Source organism: Odocoileus virginianus, chromosome 5 (assembly GCF_023699985.2).
Source record: "Odocoileus virginianus isolate 20LAN1187 ecotype Illinois chromosome 5, Ovbor_1.2, whole genome shotgun sequence".
Classification (NCBI taxonomy): domain Eukaryota; kingdom Metazoa; phylum Chordata; class Mammalia; order Artiodactyla; family Cervidae; genus Odocoileus; species Odocoileus virginianus.
The window spans coordinates 14,590,623-14,611,679 of record NC_069678.1 but is presented as its reverse complement, the minus strand read 5'-3'; the positions used below and the strand labels follow the sequence as shown (position 1 = coordinate 14,611,679).

Genomic DNA, 21,057 nt, shown 5'->3' with positions numbered 1-21,057 from the left:
TTAAAAATTCATTAAGAAGATAGCCATCATGTAAAGTGTTCTTTCTATAATAGAAAAAGAAAGGAAAGGAGGAAGAAAGGAAGGAGGAAAGAAGAGAAAGGAAGAAGAAAATAAAGAAAACATGGAGAACACATCAGACTCCTTTCAGCTCCTGTGATACTATAGTTTAAGGAGAGAAAGGAACATCGTACATGTTGAGTCCTGCCCCAGGCCACAGGTGAGATGCCTTGCAAGGCCACAGAAGCAGAGCCCAAGGTCATCTCTGAAGCTGACTGAGACCCACAGTAACCGTTGCCAAAAGCCCTTGATTATCAGTAGGAAGCATCCTGACTCCTAGTTAGGCAAAGATGTCCACTCCAAGAAACACCAACCAATCACCTAATGCCAACCTTCCAGCAGGAATTTTCTTTGTCTTGAGGCCATAAGAATTAACCATTAACCCACAAAAACTGTATGCTCTCCCTGGTCTGTCAGGAGGTCGGCCCTCTGTGCTCACAGCGCCCACTTTATCTCTGTTCTTTATTCTTAATAAATTTACTCCTTTCTGCAGTACTCTGTGCCTGGAAATTCTTTTCCAACCGGCACTTGGACTGCCTCAACAATGCAATCACATAAATACATACAGAAAGACAAAATTTGGTAACTGTCATGGGGGGAAAGAGTAGAAAAACATTTGTTTAAAGAGGACTTCTTTCCTTTGTAGCTTCAGGATGGCCTCCTCAAAGAAGGGAAACTTGATCAGAGATTTCTTTGTTTCTAATATAAAAATGTCTTTGAATGGTCATAACTTTCTATCCTACTGAAAATGGCCGTCTCTATGTGTACAGCATGCTTTCCCAGCAGAGGTGATATCAACCTCAAGGCAGCAAAAACTGGTCCTTGTAGAGGTGAAAAAAAAAAATCTTATTTTTTATGTATAAAGCATATATAATAAATATAAAGATATACAGCATATCTGTGCTATTGTTTCATACAGTAGGGAGGTGGTTAGGAAAAAAAAATTCTAAATAGGCCCTTTGAGATGTGCTAATGAAATAAATGTCAAGAAATCCTGGTCTAGAGTTTTTCATAATTTCTTTAAAAAATAATTATTAAATGCTTCCCTGCAAGAGAGAATTGGTAGCGGCATAGGGGATATAATGCCGGGTAAGATAAGCATGGGGCCTTAAATGTTAGCTGAGGAAAAGACAAAAAAGCAAGCAAGAAAACAGGAAATAATTACAAATTATGATAAATGCTATGAAAAAAAGAGTACAGAGGCCTGAAATAGAAACATGTGTATTATCTAGGGTGAAACGGATAACCAGCTCAGGTTGGGTACATGAGACAAGTGCTCGGGCCTGGTGCACTGGGAAGACCCAGAGGGATCGGGTGGAGAGGGAGGTGGGAGGGGGGACTGGGATGGGGAATACATGTAAATCCATGGCTAATTCATATCAATGTATAACAAAAACTACTGTAATGATGTAAAGTAATTAGCCTCCAACTAATAAAAATTAAAAAAAAAAAAAAAAAAGAAAATAAACAGCTGAGATCTCTTTGAAAATTTAGGGAAGGTCTCTCTGATAAGGGCTCTGGCTTTAAAAACAGAAGTTTCAGTCTGAGGCCGAACACCTGGTCTTTCCTTTGTAAGGCAAACGCCTAATTTAAACTTTGTCTGCTGAGGCATCCACTTCAAAGAACTACTTTGAATAAACATGTTTCCAGCCACTGGATAAAAAGGCAGCATGAAAGCCCATCCCCCAATCCCAGACTTCTTAGTTTTAGAGACATTGGTTGATTTTCATAACTGACAATTTGGGTTTGCTTTTTTTTCCTCTCTCTTCTTGTGCTTTAAATTCTGGCTTTTATGTTTTAAATTCACCAATAAGGACGGAGCCCTCAGAAACACTAGGCTCCCTCCTCCCCGTTAATAAAAGCAGAACCCCAGGCACTTGACCTCATAGTATAGTCTCAGGCGTGCCATGTGCTCTCCCAGATCTGTGAGTAATAAACTTTTTTTTTTTCAAAGTTTCTTCATGCTTATTGCTGAGGATTGTCAATTACAAATTGGCACTTGCCATCTACCTCTATGAGGATCAAATCACGTGCTGCTGCAGTTGCCAATTTTCAATACCCTCTGAAAGGAGCTCAGGGTGGAGATCAGAAATGAGGCACTCTGTGCTCAATGGGGGTGAGACTGGCTGGACAGGTCTTCAGATAGTTAGATATTTTCAGGAGCCAATTTTTTGAGCCTAATTCTTATATCTGCTCATATCTAGAAAAGCACATGATGATGACTATTCCTTACAACTAGCAGAAAGCTTCACGAGACTAGTAGAAATCTTCTGGAAAAATGTGTGCTTGATTGTAGATATTCCCCCTTCACCAAAATCACATATATACTGACCTTTCCCCACTGCCTCTTTGGAGAAGTTTCTCAGAGCTATCTGACATGCTGTCTCCTGGGCTGCAGTCCTTATTTTGCCCCCAAATAAAGCTTAGCTCACAATTTTCACATTGCACTTTTTTCTAAGTCAACAGTGTGTCTTGAGATCATAATCAGAACCACAATGTTCTGCCCAGCCACACCACTCGTTATATAGGCTGGGTGTTTGAGTGCTAAGTCCCTTCAGTTGCCTCTGACTCTTTGAGACCCTGTGGACTGTAGCCCATCAGGCTCCTCTATCCATGGGATTCTCCAGGCAAGAATACTGGAGTGGGTTGCCATGCCCTCCTCCAGGAGGTCTTCCTGACCAAGGAATCTGTGTCTCTTATGTCTCCTGCATTGGCAGCTGTGTTTTTTTTTTTTTACCACTAGTGCCACCTGGGAAGCCCAGTTATAGGCTGAGGTGGGCACAAAACTATTTCCTATTTAATTCTTGTTCATTTATCTCCTAATTTGCACAGATCTGGGAGGAATTTAGGGACAGACCCTTTAGCTAGTCTGTGAATTAAAAAAAAAAAAGATTCCTCTTCAAAAACTTTATGCCAATTCGCCAAAAGGTTTTCATGTCTGCTTTGACATTTTGACTCTTTGTGACTCACACCACAAATCATAGTGAGACACTACAATCTATATTAGGAGCCTTATGCAGAACCAGGAGTTGTATGAATTCAAGGTAATGAGGGTTTTTCCCTTTAAAAAATGGAAAAAAAAAAGTTATTTAAATACTAGCAAATCCATAGCATGACTAAAGAACCCAGCACAAACTTGGAGACAATTCTCCTAAGAGAGCTGAACTGTTGAAAGATGACTGTCAACATCTGAAAATGCACAGCTGCCGGGGTTGAAATACAAACAACATTAAAGAAGGTAGCTATGTTAATTTTTCAGAACTCAAGCTGAAATATGATTCTTTCAATTCCCCTTTTCTAATTCTTGCAGATCTTCTCTGAGTACTTCCCTATGTCTTCTTTGTGGATGGAAAATAAGCCCAGCTTTGGTGAGACAGATTTGCTCTGCCCTCAGCCACGCCAGTTCCCCATGCTTCTGTGGCTGCTGCTGCTGCTGATCCTGGGTGAGTAGATGGGTTGGACTGGACAGGGGCCTCTGTTCCTAATATCAGCCAGGGAAAAAACAAGGGACTTCTGTCTCTGCTTCTACTCAGGGTTCAGAGACATATAGCAAGTGTCAACCAAAAGAAGAAGGTACAATGTAAAAGTGAATTAAGATTTATTTGGGAAACTTACTGAGGACCATCAACCAGGAGACAGCCTCTCAGATAGATTGGAGGAACTGCTCTGAAGAAGTAAGGCAGAAACCAGGATATATGTAAACTTTTTTGCTGGGAAAAACATGTAGTCAAGCATCAAAAGGTCACTGCTGATCACAAAGAACAGGAATCTCAAGTTAGCAACTGAAATGCTTTTCAATATATGGGAAGATGAAAAAGTCGAGTCATTTGAATTTTTTTTCTTAGTATGCATCTTAACTATCTAAAGATTACTAAATCCAAAGCACATAATATTTTCTGTTTTTATTTATTTATTTTTCATCCTGAATTTTCCTTTGAGCCTACTGCCAATGGGCAAGCACAGCAGCTAATGGCTTGATCCTTGTAGACCTGGAATAGCAAGCAACAGTTTTTTCCTTACAGTGCATTTTGTTGGTCATAAATTTGACCAAGATTGGGAGGTGTTTCATGATAGATTTATCCCATGGTGCTAAGAACGCTTATTCCTAAGTAAGGCAAAGATCTCCATGATAGGCCATGCATGTACTATATCTGTATTAGGCCCTGTTAGTAACTTAAAGTTCTCTAGATCATCTATCTTACTAGTCTATTATGATCCAGGAAATTTTTTTCCCTTGTTACTTTTCCCCTTGTCTAGAGTTGCACGATTACAATTGTTCTGTATAGAGTTATATGTGTGATCATTGCTTCAAGACTTTTAGCCATCATTAATTTTGTTGGAGGCTTAACTATACACATTAGGTATTGTTGTCAAGGGACAACAATTTTACAAAATAGACAAAGTATAAATAATAGAACTAGGAACATTAATAGGGTCAGACTAGAGCAGAAAGAGATACAAAGCATAGTTTGAAAACAACAAAGGGAGAACAGATTAAAATGATTCGTATAACTAGGTATAACCGGATCACAATAAGTCATGAAGTCCAGAGGGGGACCAGCTGCAAAAGCCAAATTCTGGAGGATCAGGTAGAGAGAAAAATATAAATGTTTTATATTTGTTTACAAAGGTATACGTTATCAATTGGTTGTAAGTCATAGTATTAAAGGAAAGGTTTTCTGGAAAAATAAGGATTAAAAGTCAGTAATACTTCAGAAAAAATATAAATTATAGGGACTTCCCTGGCATTCCAGTGGTTAGGAGTCCACACTTCCAGTGCAAGTGGTGCAGGTTTGATCCCTGGCTAGGGAACTAAGATCCCACATGGTACATGGCAGTCAAATTTAAAATATATATATATTTATTAGCTATTTCAGTCCCATAAATTGATTCTTATTGATCTGGATGAAATCATCATTATTTTTTTTCATTTTGCAATTTCTTACCCAGTTCAGTGGTATGATCTAAAAGTCATTAGAAAACTTATTTGTTAGAAAGTCCTTTTTGTGAATCTTCTTAAAGATCTTCATTTTGTAAAACCATCAGAGTAAAACAATGACTGCCTATAAAAGACAATAGATTTTAAATGGCATGGTTAAATATGTGATTGCAATGTAATTGACAAAAAATATACAATATTTTGCCACATACAACATTTTGAGATAATAGAATGATAACTAATAACATTATACCAGGATATACCAAATTTTTAGAAATTTCATATAGCTTTTGGAATCTCTATGTTAATGACATACATCCAAATAATAAAACCTAAGAAGTTTTATCATCACTTCTTTGACAATATTTCCCATGTGTTAATAATTTAACATACCCAACAAACCTAATTAGTTTAATATCTCTCTTTACTTTGAAACATCTCACAGTTAGCTAGATGTCTAAAGAACTTCATTTGGAATTTGACGTGGGAAGTTCATTAAAGATATTAAAAATGTTTAAAAATATTTGGTTAAGTAGGACCATAGGTCACTGTGAAACAATACTTATTCACCCAACTAAAGTGATAAGAAAAGATTTTTAAAGGCAAATACAGAAAGTTACAACAAATTACTTAAAAGGTAAAGAAAGTTTACAATCCGTTAACAAAAGCAGATCAATATTCCAAAAAAACTTTGTTCTCTGAACATAAAAAAAAAAAAAATTCTAGCTTTGTACCAGCTTACTTTTAATATTTAAATTTATTTACTCAAGTTTTATTTTAATCTTAGCCAGTTGTGACCATGCACAAAACTCTTTTAAAGCTCCTTTCCCACAAACTTTCTATAACTTTCTTTTTTGCTTTCAGATTTTGTCCTGGGATTTTTCTTTCTTTTTTTCTCTCCAGAATAAAATGACTATTTTTTCCCATAACAAAATGAATTTCCATTCTTTATGTCCTTTCCCTTTTACACAAAGATATTGCCCTTAATAATTTTAGTACTTTAGATTTTATATAAATTAGAATTCTTAACTTGTAAGTACCTTAATTTCTAGTAAACACTAAGAAGTAAGAAATGATTAACTGTCTTTTATATTAGCATTCAGTAGATTGGAAAGCATAAATATTATTTATGATTCCTAAAAATTTGTGCTTTTTATAGGATTTTTTTTTTAGTGTGGCATCAAAATTTTATTAATAGTTCCAAGTATCTTTAGTTTCTCAGTAAAATAAAGCCTATATTTAGTAATCAATTTTCATTATTTTATTTGCAAATGATCTGACATTTAATAAATTTTCATCATTTGAATTCACTTAGAAAAATTCTAAAGCTTTAAAGATATCAAAAATCTGGAAAAAATATTTTCAAGTAGATGTACCATAAAACACAATTATTTCTTAAGTGTTCACCTCAAAATTCTTACCCAATTTGTATCTATTAAATTAATTTGTTTTCAACAATTCGGTTTAGCTTATGCATGAAAACTTTATGAGATATGAGACCAAGTCATCCATCATCCCAAGCTATTTTTCTTGCTGATAAATTTTATGAGATAATATGAACTTATTTGAATTTTAGTAAAACTAAGTGTAATAAAAATAAGACATGTCTGTATTAATTAAACCAACAAACTTGAATATAATACCTAATATTAATTTAATATTGAATATTTCCCAGATAGTGTGAATTTTAAATTAACTTGGGTAAGTTTCTAAAACATTTAAAAATATTTAATTAGTAAGTATCTACTTTTAAGCCAATTAAATAGAGATCTGTTATAAATTTAATTTTGATAATATTATCTGAAGGTAAAGATATATCATCTGTATAACATAATTCAGTTCAGTCACTCAGTCGTGTGTGACTCTTTGCGACCACATGGACTGCTGCACACCAGGCTCCCCTATCCATCACCAATTCCTGGAGCTTGCTCAAACTCATGTCCATCAAGTCGGTGATGCCATCCAACCATCTCATCCTCTGTTGTCCCCTTCTCCTCCAGCCTTCAATCTTTTACAGCATCAGAGTCTTTCCAAAGGAGTCAGTCCTTCATATCAGATGGCCAAAGTATTGGAGCTTCAGCTTCAGCATCAGTCCTTCCAATGAACATTCAGGACTGATTTCCTTTAGGATGGACTGGTTGCATCTCCTTGCAGTCCAAGGGACTCTCAAGAGTCTTCTCCAACACTATAGCTCAAAAGCATCAATTCTTCGGTGCTCAGCTTTCTTTATAGTCCAACTCTCACATCCACTTACAACTGCTGGAAAAACCATAACTTTGACTAGAGTGACCTTTGTTGGTAAAGAAATGTCTCTGCTTTCTAATACGCTGTCTAGGTTGATAATAGCTTTACTTCCAGAGAGCAAGCCATCTCAGGAGATGAGAGTGCCAGCAGTTTGAGTTTTAAGAGGTCTCTTTTTTTCCTTTTTTCCCTCTTCACTTCAGATTCAACATGATTAAGTTAATTAGGCTCAGTCTGAGGTCATTATTAGTTGTATTTTCTGATTTGTAGCCATCTGAGGGATGAAGACTGTTGATTTTAATTCCCCAAAGAACTGGTCTGCTGCGTAAATGATTTTAAAAAGCTGATTTACCCAGTTATATCCAGCTATATTTTCTTTAATTTACTTTTTTTTTTATCAATAAGATGATATTCAGCTAAACTGAAAGTCAAGAGTTCTATATTTTAGAACTTTAGGATTAAATTTATTATGTCTTCAAAAGTGTATACAAAATATTCAATAAAGACACTCTTTGTGAGTTGACAAGTTAAACATAGCAATTTATCCTAGAGAGAAAAAAAAAAAATTGTTGCTTTTATTAGTTCCTGAATATTAGCCCCAGTTTTTACTTTATACTGTGTGGTCTCAGGTAACTATATTGGGTTCTTATAGTATATTTAACTAATACTGCCCAAGGGGCAGATGTTTATGCCCTGTCTTATAATATGAGGCAAGGGAAGCATTGCTCAGAGATGTAATGTCTATTCCACATTACAATTAGGTGAAAGAGATGTAACCATCTTCTTGAAAGCTCATTTAAATACTCCAATTTTTACAAGATTTCATCTCAGTTTTATAACTCCTATACTTTTAACTTTAGTTTCCCTCCATCAGGACCCCATCAACAAGTCTCGGTCTTAAAGGGAGTCCTGAAACTTTCCTTTTTATCACCCTGGCCATTTAATCCATTTGTGTGTAAAATGTTTTTGGGTCACCAGTGAGGGGTCAAGCCCAGGGACACAGGCCCTTTTGACAGTCTTAACTTGATTAATTGATCTCAATATTGTTCCAAGTAAATGCTAGTCAGGTATCTCAGTGTAATTTTCTTCCAGCCTTTAAATTTTGTTTTTGTTGGTCCTTTAATGGACCGGAACCTGGTGGTCCAGAGTCGACGATTAGAAAGTAAGAGAGAGAAATAGGCTGATATCCCCTGGTTTACGCGGAAAGCCAATAGAGTCCTATTCTTAGGGCTCGCGCTGCTGCACGTAGGCACCGGGCGCCCTCTCGAGTGGGTGAAGGCACAGTGAGCCTTCTCGAGAGGGTCTTAGAACCCGGGGAAGAAAGTGAGCTCAGTGGGCCTCCGCTCTCCAAGGAATTAGCCAGAAATAGAGACATATATAGAGAGAGAAAGAGAAGAAGAAAGAAAGAAAGACACAGGACCTAAGCTCTGATGGAGCAAAGGTGTTTTAATCAACATGGCATGGGCATATATACTGTCTTACAAGGTGGTTATTTTCAGCAAAGATAAAGATTAAAATTCCAGACTTACAAAACATAAGTCGATTCCTATTAAAGAGAGAGTTGCAAACAATCACTTTTTCATAAGAAGGAAGAGGGTACTTATCACTGTAATGAGAAATGCCTGGATTCCTCAGCCCTGGGAAAGGCGTGCCTCTCCTCTTAATTCCTGAATGGGTCAGAGGGTTCCTGACAGATCCAAAACAGCACAGAGGAAGCCTCTTGCTAAATGCTTCCTGACAGTTTTAAAATAGGGATAGGTAGAGTGAATTACACTGTTGCAGGGACCAACTGGGGGGTCCCTTTGGTCTATCCAACCTCAGTTCAGCTCACTTCAGTTCAGTCACTCAGTCGTGTCCGACTCTTTGCAACCCCATGAATCGCAGCACACCAGGCCTCCCTGTCCATCACCAACTCCCGGAGTTTACTCAAACTCATGTCCATCGAGTCAGTGATGCCATCCAGCCATCTCATCCTCTGTCGTCCCCTTCTCCTCCTGCCCCAAATCCCTCCCAGCGTCAGGGTCTTTGCCAATGAGTCAACTCTTCGCATGAGGTGGCCAAAGTACTGGAGTCTCAGTTTCAGCATCAGTCCTTCCAATGAACACCCAGGACTGATCTCCTTTGGGATGGACTGGTTGGATCTCCTTGCAGTCCAAGAGACTCTCAAGAGTCTTCTCCAACACTACACTTCAAAAGCATCAATTTTTTGGTGCTCAGCTTTCTTCACAGTCCAACTCTCACATCCATACATGACCACTGGAAAAACCATAGCCTTGACTAGGTGGACCTTTGCTGGCAAAGTAATGTCTCTGCTTTTTAATATGCTGTCTAGGTTGGTCATAACTTCCCTTCCAAGAAGTAAGCGTCTTTTAATTTCATGGCTGCAGTCACCATCTGCAGTGATGCTGAAGCCCCCCAAAATAAAGTCAGCCACTGTTTCCACTGTTTCCCTATCTATCTATTTCCCATGAAGTGATGGGACCGGATGGCATGACCTTAGTTTTCTGAATGTTGAATTTCAAGGAAACTTTTTATTCTCCTCTTTCACTTTCATCAAGAGGCTTTTTAGTTCCTCTTCACTTTCTGCCATAAGGGTGGTGTCATATGCATATCTGAGGTTATCGATATTTCTCCCGGAAATATTGATCCCAGCTTGCGCTTCTTCCAGCTCAGTGTTTCTCATGATGTACTCTGCATATAAGTTAAACAAGCAGGGTGACAATATACAACCTTGACGTACTCCTTCTCCAATTTGGAACAAGTCTGTTGTCCCATGTCCAGTTCTAACTGTTGCTTGCTGACATGCATATGGGTTTCTCAAGAGGCAGGTCAGATGGTCTGGTATTCCCATCTCCTTCAGAATTTTCCACAGTTTATTGTGATCCACACAATCAAAGCTTTGGCAGAGTCAATAAAGCAGAAATAGATGTTTTTCTGGAACTCTCTTGCTTTTTCAATGATCCAGAGGATGTTGACAATTTGATCTCTGGTTTCTCTGCCTTTTATAAAGCCAGCTTGAACATCTGGAAGTTCATGGTTCACATATGAACCATGGCTTGGAGAATTTTGAGCCTGGCTTGGAGAATTTTGAGCATAACTTACTAGCGTGTGAGATGAGTGCAGTCGTGTGGTAGTTTAAGCATTCTTTGGGATTGCCTTTCTTTGGGATTGGAATGAAAACTGACCTTTTCCAGTCCTGTGGCCACTACTCAGTTTTCCAAATTTGCTGGCATATTGAGTGCAGCACTTTCACAGCATCATCTTTCAGGATTTGAAATAGCTCAACTGAAATTCCATCACCTCCACTAACTTTGTTCATAGTGATGCTTTCTAAGGCCCACTTGACTGTCCAGGATGTCTGGCTCTAGGTGAGTGATCACACCATCGTGATTATTTGGGTCATGAAGATCTTTTTTGTACAGTTCTTCTGTGTATTCTTGCCTCCTCTTCTTTATATATTCTGCTTCTGTTAGATCCATACCATTTCTTTCATTTATCGAAACTATTTTTGCATGAAATGTTCTCTTGGTATCTATAATTTTCTTGAAGAGATCTCTAGTCTTTCCCATTCTGTTGTTTTCCTCTATTTCTTTGCATTGATTGCTGAGGAAGGCTTTCTTTTTTTTTTTTTTTTAATTCACTTCTTTTTTTTTTTTTTTCATTTATTTTTATTAGTAGGAGGCTAATTTCTTTACAACATTGCAGTGGTTTTTGTCATACATTGAAATGAATTAGCCATGGATTTACATGTATTCCCCATCCCGGTCCCCCCTCCCACCTCCCTCTCCACCCTATCCCTCTGGGTCTTCCCAGTGCACCAGGCCTGAGCACTTGTCTCATGCATCCAACCTGGGCTGGTGATCTGTTTCACCCTAGATAATATACATGTTTCGATGCTGTTCTCTTGAAACATCCCACCCTCACCTTCTCCCACAGAGTCCACAAGTCTGTTCTATACATCTGAGTCTCTTTTTCTGTTTTGCATATAGGGTTATCGTTAACATCTTTCTAAATTCCATATATATGTGTTAGTATACTGTAATGATCTTTATCTTTCTGGCTTACTTCACTCTGTATAATGGGCTCCAGTTTCATCCATCTCATTAGAACTGATTCAAATGAATTCTTTTTAATGGCTGAGTAATATTCCATAGTGTATATGTACAGCTTCCTTATCCATTCATCTGCTGATTGGCATCTAGGTTGCTTCCATGACCTGGCTATTATAAACAGTGCTGCGATGAACATTGGGGTGCACATGTCTCTTTCAGAATCTGATTTCCTCAGTGTGTATGCCCAGAAGTGGGATTGCTGGGTCATATGGCAGTTCTATTTCCAGTTTTTTAAGAAATCTCCACACTGTTTTCCATAGCGGCTGTACTAGTTTGCATTCCCACCAACAGTGTAAGAGGGTTCCCTTTTCTCCACACCCTCTCCAGCATTTATTGCTTGTAGACTTTTGGATAGCAGCCATCCTGACTGGCGTGTAATGGTACCTCATTGTGGTTTTGATTTGCATTTCTCTGATAATGAGTGATGTTGAGCATCTTTTCATGTGATTTTTAGCCATCTGTATGTCTTCCTTGGAGAAATGTCTGTTTAGTTCTTTGGCCCATTTTTTGATTGGGTCATTTATTTTTCTGGAGTTGAGCTTGAGGAGTTGCTTGTATATTTTTGAGATTAATCCTTTGTCTGTTGCTTCGTTTGCTATTATTTTCTCCCAGTCTGAGGGCTGTCTTTTCACCTTGATTATAGTTCCCTTTGTTGAGCAAAAGCTTTTAAGTTTCATTAGGTCCCATTTGTTTATTTTTGCTTTTGTTTCTAATATTCTGGGATGTGGGTCATAGAGGATCCTGCTGTGATTTATGTCAGAGAGTGTTTTGCCTATGTTCTCCTCTAGGAGTTTTATAGTTTCTGGTCTTACATTTAGATCTTTAATCCATTTTGAGTTTATTTTTGTGTATGGTGTTAGAAAGGCTTTCTTATCTCTCCTTGCTATTCTTTGGAACTCTGCATCCAAATGGGAATATCTTTCCTTTTCTCCTTTGCTTTTCACTATTCATCCTCAGGTAGTGTTAACTCAAAACCTTTGTTTTAATCCCATCAGCAGCTATTTTATTTATCTCATTTCCCGATAACCATCTAAAGATTTCCGTCCTATTGAGATAAGCCCCTTTAAAATTTCCACATTGTTAGAAAGAAGTCTCTTGACTTCCCTCAGTTTCTTATTTATCTGTTAATCTACCTATTTTACATTAATTAAGCAAATGTTTTATTAGCATCTTTAAGGCTTATTGAAGGGAACCTGATACCACAAATAAAGCTTCTCCAAAAAAAGTTTTGTTTGTTTTTTTTAAACTAAGGGAGTTTTTAAGATTAGCTGTTACATATGTGTAGTATTTGGAAAATTCAGCAGTGGCCACAGGACTGGAAAAGGTCCGTTTTCATTCCAATCCCTAAGAAAGGCAATCCCAAAGAATGCTCAAACTACTACACAATTGCACTCATCTCACATGCTAGTAAAGTAATGCTCAAAATTCTCCAAGCCAGGCTTCAGTAATACGTGAATCGTGAGCTTCCAGATGTTAAAGCTGGCTTTAGAAAAGGCAGAAGAACCAGAGATCAAGTTGCCAATATTCGCTGGATCATCAAAAAGCAAGAGAGTTCCAGAAAAACATCTATTTCTGCTTTATCGACTACGCCAAAGCCTTCGACTGTGTGGAAAATTCTGAAGGAGATAGGAATACCAGACCATCTGACCTGCCTCTTGAGAAACCTGTATGCAGGTCAGGAAGCAACAGTTAGAACTGGACATGGGACAACAGACTGGTTCCAAATTGGAAAAGGAGTACGTCAAGGCTGTATATTGTCTCCCTGCTTGTTTAACTTATATGCAGAGTACATCATGAGAAACACTGAGCTGGAAGAAGCACAAGCTGGAATCAAGATTGCTGGGAGAAATATCGATAACCTCAGATATGCATATGACACCACCCTTATGGCAGAAAGTGAAGAGGAACTAAAAAGCCTTTGGATGAAAGTGACAGAGGAGAGTGAAAAAGTTGGTTTAAAGCTTAACATTCAGAAAAATATGATCATGGCATCTGGTCCCATTACGTCATGGGAAATAGATGGGGAGACAGTGGAAACAGTGTCAGACTTTATTTTTGGGGGCTCCAGAATCACTGCAAATGGTGACTGCAGCCATGAAATTAAAAGACGCCTACTTCTTGGAAGGAAAGTTATGACCAACCTAGACAACATATTAAAAAGCAGAGACATTACTTTGCCAACAAAGGTCCGTCTGGTCAAGGCTATGGTTTTTCCAGTGGTCATGTATGGATGTGAGAGTTGGACTGTGAAGAAAGCTGAGCACCGAAAAAAATTGATGCTTTTGAAGTGTAGTTTTGGAGAAGACTCTCGAGAGTCCCTTGGACTGCAAGGAGATCCATCCAGTCCATCCTAAAGGAGATCAGTCCTGGGTGTTCATTGGAAGGACTGATGTTGAAGCTGAAACTCCAATACTTTGGCCACCTGATGCTAAGAGCTGACTCATTGGCAAATACCCTGATGCTGGGAGGAATTTGGGCAGGAGGAGAAGGGGACAACAGAGGATGAGATGGCTGGATGGCATCACTGACTCGATGGGCATGGGTTTGAGTAAACTCTGGGAGTTTGTGGTGGACGGTGAGGCCTGGCATGCTGCGATTCATGGGGTTGTAAAGAGTCAGACACGACTGAGCGGCTGAACTGATGTGTACTATTTTTCATAGGCAACAATAGAACAGCTCGCTATTTATTTATTTATTTATTTATTTATTTTAATCTTTGACTAGCATTTTTATTTTTTCCTTTTATTTTTATTAATTGGAGGCTAATTACTTTACAATATTTTAGTGGTTTTTGCCATACATTGACATGAATCAGCCAGGACATGGAAGCGACCTAGATGCCTATCAGCAGACGAATGGATAAGAACAGCTCTTTAATTTCAGAGTTCTCTAAAAATTTACCAGTTGAGAAGTTTCTCCTATTTCAAGAATGCATTGTCTGGCCATTGATGAATATTATCTTGTGAGCATGCTAAGTTGCTTTAGTTGTGTCCTACTCTATGACCTTCTGGACTGTAGCCTGCCAGGTTCCTCTGTCCATGGGATTTTTCAGGCAAGAATACTGGAGTTGGTTGCCATGGCCTCCTCCAGGGTGATCTTCCCAATCTAGGGGTTGAATCCTCATCTCTTACATCTCCTGCATTGATAGGTTGGTTCTTTACCACTAGTGACACCAGAGAAGCCCTGAATAGTATCTAAATACTGATTCAAACTAATAAGACACAAGAGGCATTCTCAGAAGAGAATGCAAAGAATGCCACCTTCACAAGATACAGAAAGCTTATTCCCCAAAATAGTCTAAGAAACTAATGCCTTTGTTGTACAGGTAGACACAGCAAAGATTGAAATGACAAAGGCCCTTTATGGGCTAGGATTGTTTTTTTTTTCCCCTTTCTTTTAATTGGAGGCTAATTACTTTACAATATTGTGGTGGTTTTTTTTCCATACATTGACATGAATCAGCCATGGGTTTACGTGTGTTCCCCATCCTGAAACCCCTCCCACATCCCTCCCCATCCCATCCCTCAGGGTCGTCCCAGTGCACCAGCCCTGAGCACCCTGTTTCATGCACCTAACCTGGACTGGTGATTTATTTCACATATGATAATATACATGTTTCAATGCTATTCTCTCAAATCACCCCACCATCGCCTTCTCCAAAAGTCTGTTCTTTACTTCTGTGTCTCTTCTGCTATCTCGCATATAGGGTCATCGTTACCATCTTTCTAAATTCCATGTATATGTGTTAATACACTGTATTGGCATTTTTCTTTCTGACTTACTTCACTCTCTATAATAGGCTCCAGTTTCATCCACCTCATTAGAACTGATTCAAATGCATTCTTTTTAATAGCTGAGTAATATTCCACCATGTATATGTACCACAGCTTTCTTATCCATTTGTCTGCCGATGGTTGTCTGTCTAGGTTGATCCATTTCTTGGCTATTGTAAACGAGGCTGAGATGAACATTGGGGTACACGTGTCTCTTTCAATTCTGGTTTCCTCGGTGTGTATGCCCAGCAGTGGGATTGCTGGGTTGTATGGCAGTTCTATTTCCAGTTTTTAAAGGAATCCCCACACTGTTTTCCATAGTGGCTGTACTAGTTTGCATTTCCATCAACAGTATAAGAGGGTTCCCTTTTCTCTGCACCCTCTCCATCATTTATTGTTTGTAGGCTTTTTGATAGCAGCCATTCTGACCAGTGTGAGATGGTACTTCATTGTGGTTTTGATTTGCATTTCTCTGATAATGAGCGATGGTGAGTATCTTTTCATGTGGGCTAGGATTCTTTATGACAAATTTTTCCAAGAGCTGGCATAGCCAGACAAAATGCTTGAAATCCCAGTTGATTCAACTGCCTGCCAAATGTACACCATATGTATATCTTCCCATGGCAGAGACTTAGCTCTCAAAACACAGAATCAAGTGCCTAAGAAGTCAAGATATAACATTTACATCTCAAAGGCACAAGGAGAGAAATGCAAGTTCCCCCTGGATGGGCTTTGTTCCTTTAAGGTCAGAAGTTTGAAAAGATGTTTTATCAGGCTGACTTTCTTTTAATCAGTCTTGAAATGTCAAAAGAAGCTTATCTTGGCCACTTTAGGACAAAATTTCCTTTGATTTCCAATTAAGCAAGTACCTATAAGAATAAATTCTGCATGAGACAAGTGCTCGGGCCTGGTGCACTGGGATGACCCAGAGGGATCGGGTGGAGAGGGAGGTGGGAGGGGGGACCGGGATGGGGAATACATGTAAATCCATGGCTAATTCATTTCAATGTATGACAAAAACCACTGCAATGTTGTAAAGTAATTAGCCTCCAACTAATAAAAATAAATGGAAAAAAAAATAAGAAGAATAAATTACATAGGTACACAAACAAGGCTTGAGTGTTAGTTGGAGGCTGACTTTCTGTTGCCCCTCATTTCACCCAGTCTAGACCACTCAGTGTCTTTCAACTGAGTAAATCCTCATGGCTTTCAACCAGGCTCCCCCAGTATCTTTAAACTGGGGTCAGGGGAGGCGGAGGCTAGATCCCTGTTGTATACCACAGAATAAAACTCAGGACATCAGCCAATAATTGGGAGATCCAAGAACTAGGAGGGACTCATCCAAATTTGTCTAAGTTCACAGAGGAGAAGAATGGGACAAGAGTCCTTGATGGTATCAGGGCTCCAGATCTTTGTAGAGTTCAGGCAAAGGAATGAAGTCTGCTCTGGGTCCCTTTGTGATCACCAATGCCATTGAAGGAAAGAGAAGCTCACAATGTAAAATTCAAGTCAAGTTTTATTTGTGACCTTACTGAGGACTATAGTCCGGAAGATAGCCTCTCAGACAGCTCAGAGGAACTGGTCTGAAGAAGTAAGGCAGGAGCCAGGACATACACACAAACTTTTTTGGTGGGAAAAACATGTAGTCAAGCATCAAAAGGTTACTGCTAATCACATGGAAGAGAAATCTTATAATTTTATAAGATTTATAATAATTTTAGTGCTTTTCTCTGTATGGGAAAATGTAAGAATCTGGGGTCATTTGAAAATTTCCCTTAGATATGTGTCTTAACTATCTAAGGAGCCAATATACCCAAAGCACAGAATGTTTCCTGTCTTTCTTTATCCTGAATCCCCTTCAGAGTACACTGTCTCTGGGCAACTGTGGTGGCTAATAGCTTGATCCTTGTACAAACGGGAATGGTAGGCAACATTTTTTTTTTTCTTTATACAAGAGATGGAAAATGAGCAGAGTTGGGTCCCAGGAAAACTAAAAGACTCTACACATAACCAAGATGGCAAATCAAGTATATTACCCTTGGTTCCTCAACCAATTTTTTTTTTTAATTTCATAGGAAGTTTGGATGTTTCTTTCTGTCAAATCCCCTCTATATCCCTCAAATAAATAATTATTTTCAAAATTTAGGTGACAAGGGAAGATCTACTGAGAAATATGGCTCCCTTCTTGAGACTTGAAGCCATAATTTAACCAGAGGTCAAAAAAGGAGGAGGAACAATGCCCAAGAAATGAGGGGAGAATAAACCATTTCTACAAGCCCTTCTCTTCATTGCTGAGTTCAGGCTAGAGAAGAGCGGAAAGGAATGAACTATGAAGCTGCTAAGAGGATTGTGGATACAAGTCATTCATATTTATAAAGCAAGTTACAGGCTATTCTTCTTTTGTTTGTTTGAGGACTATGGGAATCATAGAATGGGGGCAAAGAAATGGGAAGAAAAATGAAAAGAGTGGTGGTGGCTGTGTTATTGGAACATTTCTTAAATTGTCTAAGTGAAAATGTTTGAAAAATTTTGCTCTGTGCTAATCTTTAAATCTTGGCTCCCTCACAGCTCCTGGAAGAGATCAATCAGGTCAGTTTTCCCTTTTCTCTGTTCCTCCTGGTCTCTGGGCATTGGTCCTCCGAGCCAGCACTACCTGTCCCCATAAATGAGGCCTGTGGTAATGAATCAACATCAGTGATGTTGCTACTCTGAGGTCACCCCTGTTGTGATAGTGGGTGAGCAAATCCTCCTCTGATCTTTCCTATCTTCAGTTCTTTCCCTATTACTGAATGCCATAGTGTAAAAGGGGAGAAAATGTTTGCAGAAGGAATGACAGAGGCAGGAAACTGAGGTTTAAAGAACCTCAGATCTAATCTCTATTCCCTAAGACCCCACCCTCTGTATGTCCAAGCTGGTGCCACTATCAAAGAACACAGAAATAGCTCCTATTCACAGAGGTCAAATCTTTATATATCTCCAAAAGAAACTCATGTCACTGAATTGTTCCAATTTCTGGTCCCATTGGTCATTTGCAATTATATACACAAATATGATTATGCAAGCAGTCCATGCCCCTTTGTTTAATCTTTTTTTGTGTGTCATGTGTCAATTGCTGATTATGTTCACTTTAGGTGGAGAGTTGAAAAACATTGCCCTCTCCATAGAATCTAAAATTAAGCAAGGTTTAAAAGAATTGTAAGTGAAAAAATCTTGCTCATTAAATATTAGCAACCAAGGAGGAACTGATTTTTCAGTCTAGAAACTGCTTCTGAGGTATATACATCCCAGGTTCATTTTACCTTGACAAGAATGTGTAGGACAAGAGCTTTCATAATCAGCCGACTTACAGAGGCCCTCAACTATAGCTCAGTCTTCACCCATCTATAAATCATATCTCCTGAACTTTTCTGAGCCCATTCCAGGAACCTACCCCCCACTACCACTAGGCAAAAAAAAAAAAAAAAAACCACAGATTCTGTATGAAGTATTTCTCCAAGTTAATACCTCCACATGGAGGTATTACTCCATTTCCAATCCTGTCCCTGATAGGAATTAGCCCAGAAAAACTTCTAGTTGCAGCTGGGCCTTTCCCTATGTTCCACCCACCTCCTATTCACCTTCACAGGCCTTCATCTTCCTAGTTCCTCTTTAGGAGTAACTCTAAAAGCTTTCTTTCTCCTCAACCCTCCATGGTCTACAAACTTCCACAAAGACAAAATGACTCTCACATGCAGGGGTTCCCTTTCTCTACCCCAAGGAGACATATCTTGGTATTGTAATGAGAATTTGTTGAATAAAAAATCTGAAGAGACCCAAATAGACAAGACTGGATATTACAAATGCGAGACCCAAAGATCTTCTCCCAGTGACCCCACACATGTGGATTTTTCACTTGGTGAGAAAGGAAAGGGGGCGGTTGCTGAACCTAAACCCCTGGGCAGTATGTCTAAGGGCTGGGCAAATGCAGGGAGCTAAGATAAGATTGTAAATAGGCATGAGAATACTTGATGTACTGATCCCAGTGGGGAAAATAAGGAGATAAGGCAGCAACAGGATGCTGTCTTGTCCATCTTTTCCATCCAGAGAAGTATAAGTCAGAAATCACCAGGTAAAAGGGATTCAAGTCTGAAGAAAGATGAGGTATAAAATTCCTCTTTTAACAATATGCATGAGGATTTCTTAAGGACATTTTCTCCCTAGGATAAGGGAGAGTTGGATTTGGGGACCATGTAGAAATATTGATGGAGGATATTTTCAGGGGTACAGGATTGTAGCTCTTTCTTTATGAGAAAACTAGAGTTTGAAGAAAGAAGCATCAAGGAATAAACTGAGTGTATTCCTCTACTTTTTGCAGACAAGCTGACTCTTCAGGCTCCACACTCTGTCTTTGAAGGAGATGAGGTTGTTCTCAGATGCCAGGCGAGAGGAGAAGCAAGAGAAATACATTTTTACAGAAATGAATATCAAATTCAACCAAACTTCACTCTAAAGTCAGTCTCCAGGAACGATGACAAATATCACTGTTCTGCTCTTATGAGAGGATTTTGGGGATGGAAGAAAGAAAATTCAAAACATCTAACGATTCAAATTCAAGGTAATGGCTGCCCTCCGGTGGGTAATATGACTCAGCGGGGAAACTGTGTGTGATGATTTAGGGAGTGGTTCATCAATGGGGATTTCATGAAACGCCTCCTGTTCTAGGAGGGAGATGGGAGGTGCTTCCACCTGCTTGGGTCCCTGTGTTCTACTGGCTGATGCTGAGTGCTCATATGCATCTTTCCAGGATGCCTGAGCTGTGCTACTCTGAGAACTGTGTTTGTTCTTCCCTCTAGAGCTGTTTCCCCCTCCTATGCTGATATCCAGACCCTTCTCACCCATAGAGGGGAGCCCGGTGACCCTGAAATGTGAGACGTGGCTACCTCCACAGAGGTCAGACATTCAGCTTCGATTCTGCTTCTTCAGAAAAGATGAGGCTTTGGGGTCAGGCTGGAACAGCTCTCCAGAGCTCAAGTTACCCACTGTGTGGAGTGAAGATGCAGAGTCTTACTGGTGCCAGGCAGAGACAGTGACTCCACATATCAGAAAAAGAAGCTTGAGATCCCAGTTATATGTGCAGAGTGAGTATTTATGGAGTTGCTCTTCCAGAGTCAGAGCTGGGGAGATGAGAGCAGAGCAATGATGTTTCCTGCTCTCTGGGACAGTGAACATAACTGAGAGGAGCTTTCTGCTATCCTGATGTCTTTCTCATGTCAGGTTCAACACTGGCCTAATGTCCCTAGAACACTCTCTTCCATCTAACTCAGTTAATAGCAATTGTTGATCAACTGCTGGGTCCCCAGCCCTTTGGGGGTGACAGAGCCATATAGCATATGTTCCCTCAAGAGTCACAGATAATTAGAAGCACAGATGACCACATGCAGTCTTTAAAGGTTCCTATGCTTCTTCCATTTGTTGACCTAAACATATTCCAAAAGGAAAAGAGGACGTTAAACATGAACTGGTGTAATCAGAAGAAAACGTGGGAAGATGCGGGTGAGACCGGAGAAGAGTCTTGAAGGATAGGAGAGGGATTTGAATTTCAGCACAGAAGTAATATTCTCAGAGTTCTGTTTCTTTTGAACAGAAGTAAGACCACTTTTATTTTGTGGTCATTGGTGCACCAAAGAGTCCTTAAGTATAAATGTCCATAAAATGTGACTGCTGTCAATATTAGGTTTAAGATCAAGAACCCATCTCCGCATTCTCCAAGGATGGGAACTGTTGTGTGTGGTGCAAGGGTACTTTTATAATAACATACACGATTAATTCCCTGTTTCTCACTTTGGCCCCCTGCTTATTGTGTCTGCTGCTGTTGACTTATTCATGGCAGAACCAGCCTTCTCCTTGACCCTGAAGTTTCTGCCATGAGAATCTTCATGTGTCATCTTGTGTCCTC

At 39.2% G+C, this 21,057-nt stretch overlaps 1 protein-coding gene across 6 annotated transcripts in view; it reads left to right on the top strand.

Moving 5' to 3' along the window:
• The first annotated feature begins 1,881 nt into the window (after positions 1-1,881).
• LOC110146462 (Fc receptor-like protein 3) overlaps positions 1,882-21,057 on the top strand; it is a 49,776-nt gene continuing 30,600 nt past the window's right edge. For 2 of the 6 annotated variants that reach the window (XM_070467571.1, XM_070467572.1), the window contains exons 1-5: positions 1,882-1,982; positions 3,368-3,500; positions 17,691-17,711; positions 19,477-19,716; positions 19,955-20,239. In XM_070467571.1, coding sequence (XP_070323672.1) covers positions 1,965-1,982; positions 3,368-3,500; positions 17,691-17,711; positions 19,477-19,716; positions 19,955-20,239 — 697 coding nt within the window. In that variant the 5' untranslated portion in view covers positions 1,882-1,964. Of the gene's footprint in view, positions 1,983-3,227; positions 3,296-3,367; positions 3,501-17,690; positions 17,712-19,476; positions 19,717-19,954; positions 20,240-21,057 lie in introns of those variants that run through there. The other 4 variants (XM_070467570.1, XM_070467567.1, XM_070467569.1 and 1 more) reach the window with 3 other exon arrangements.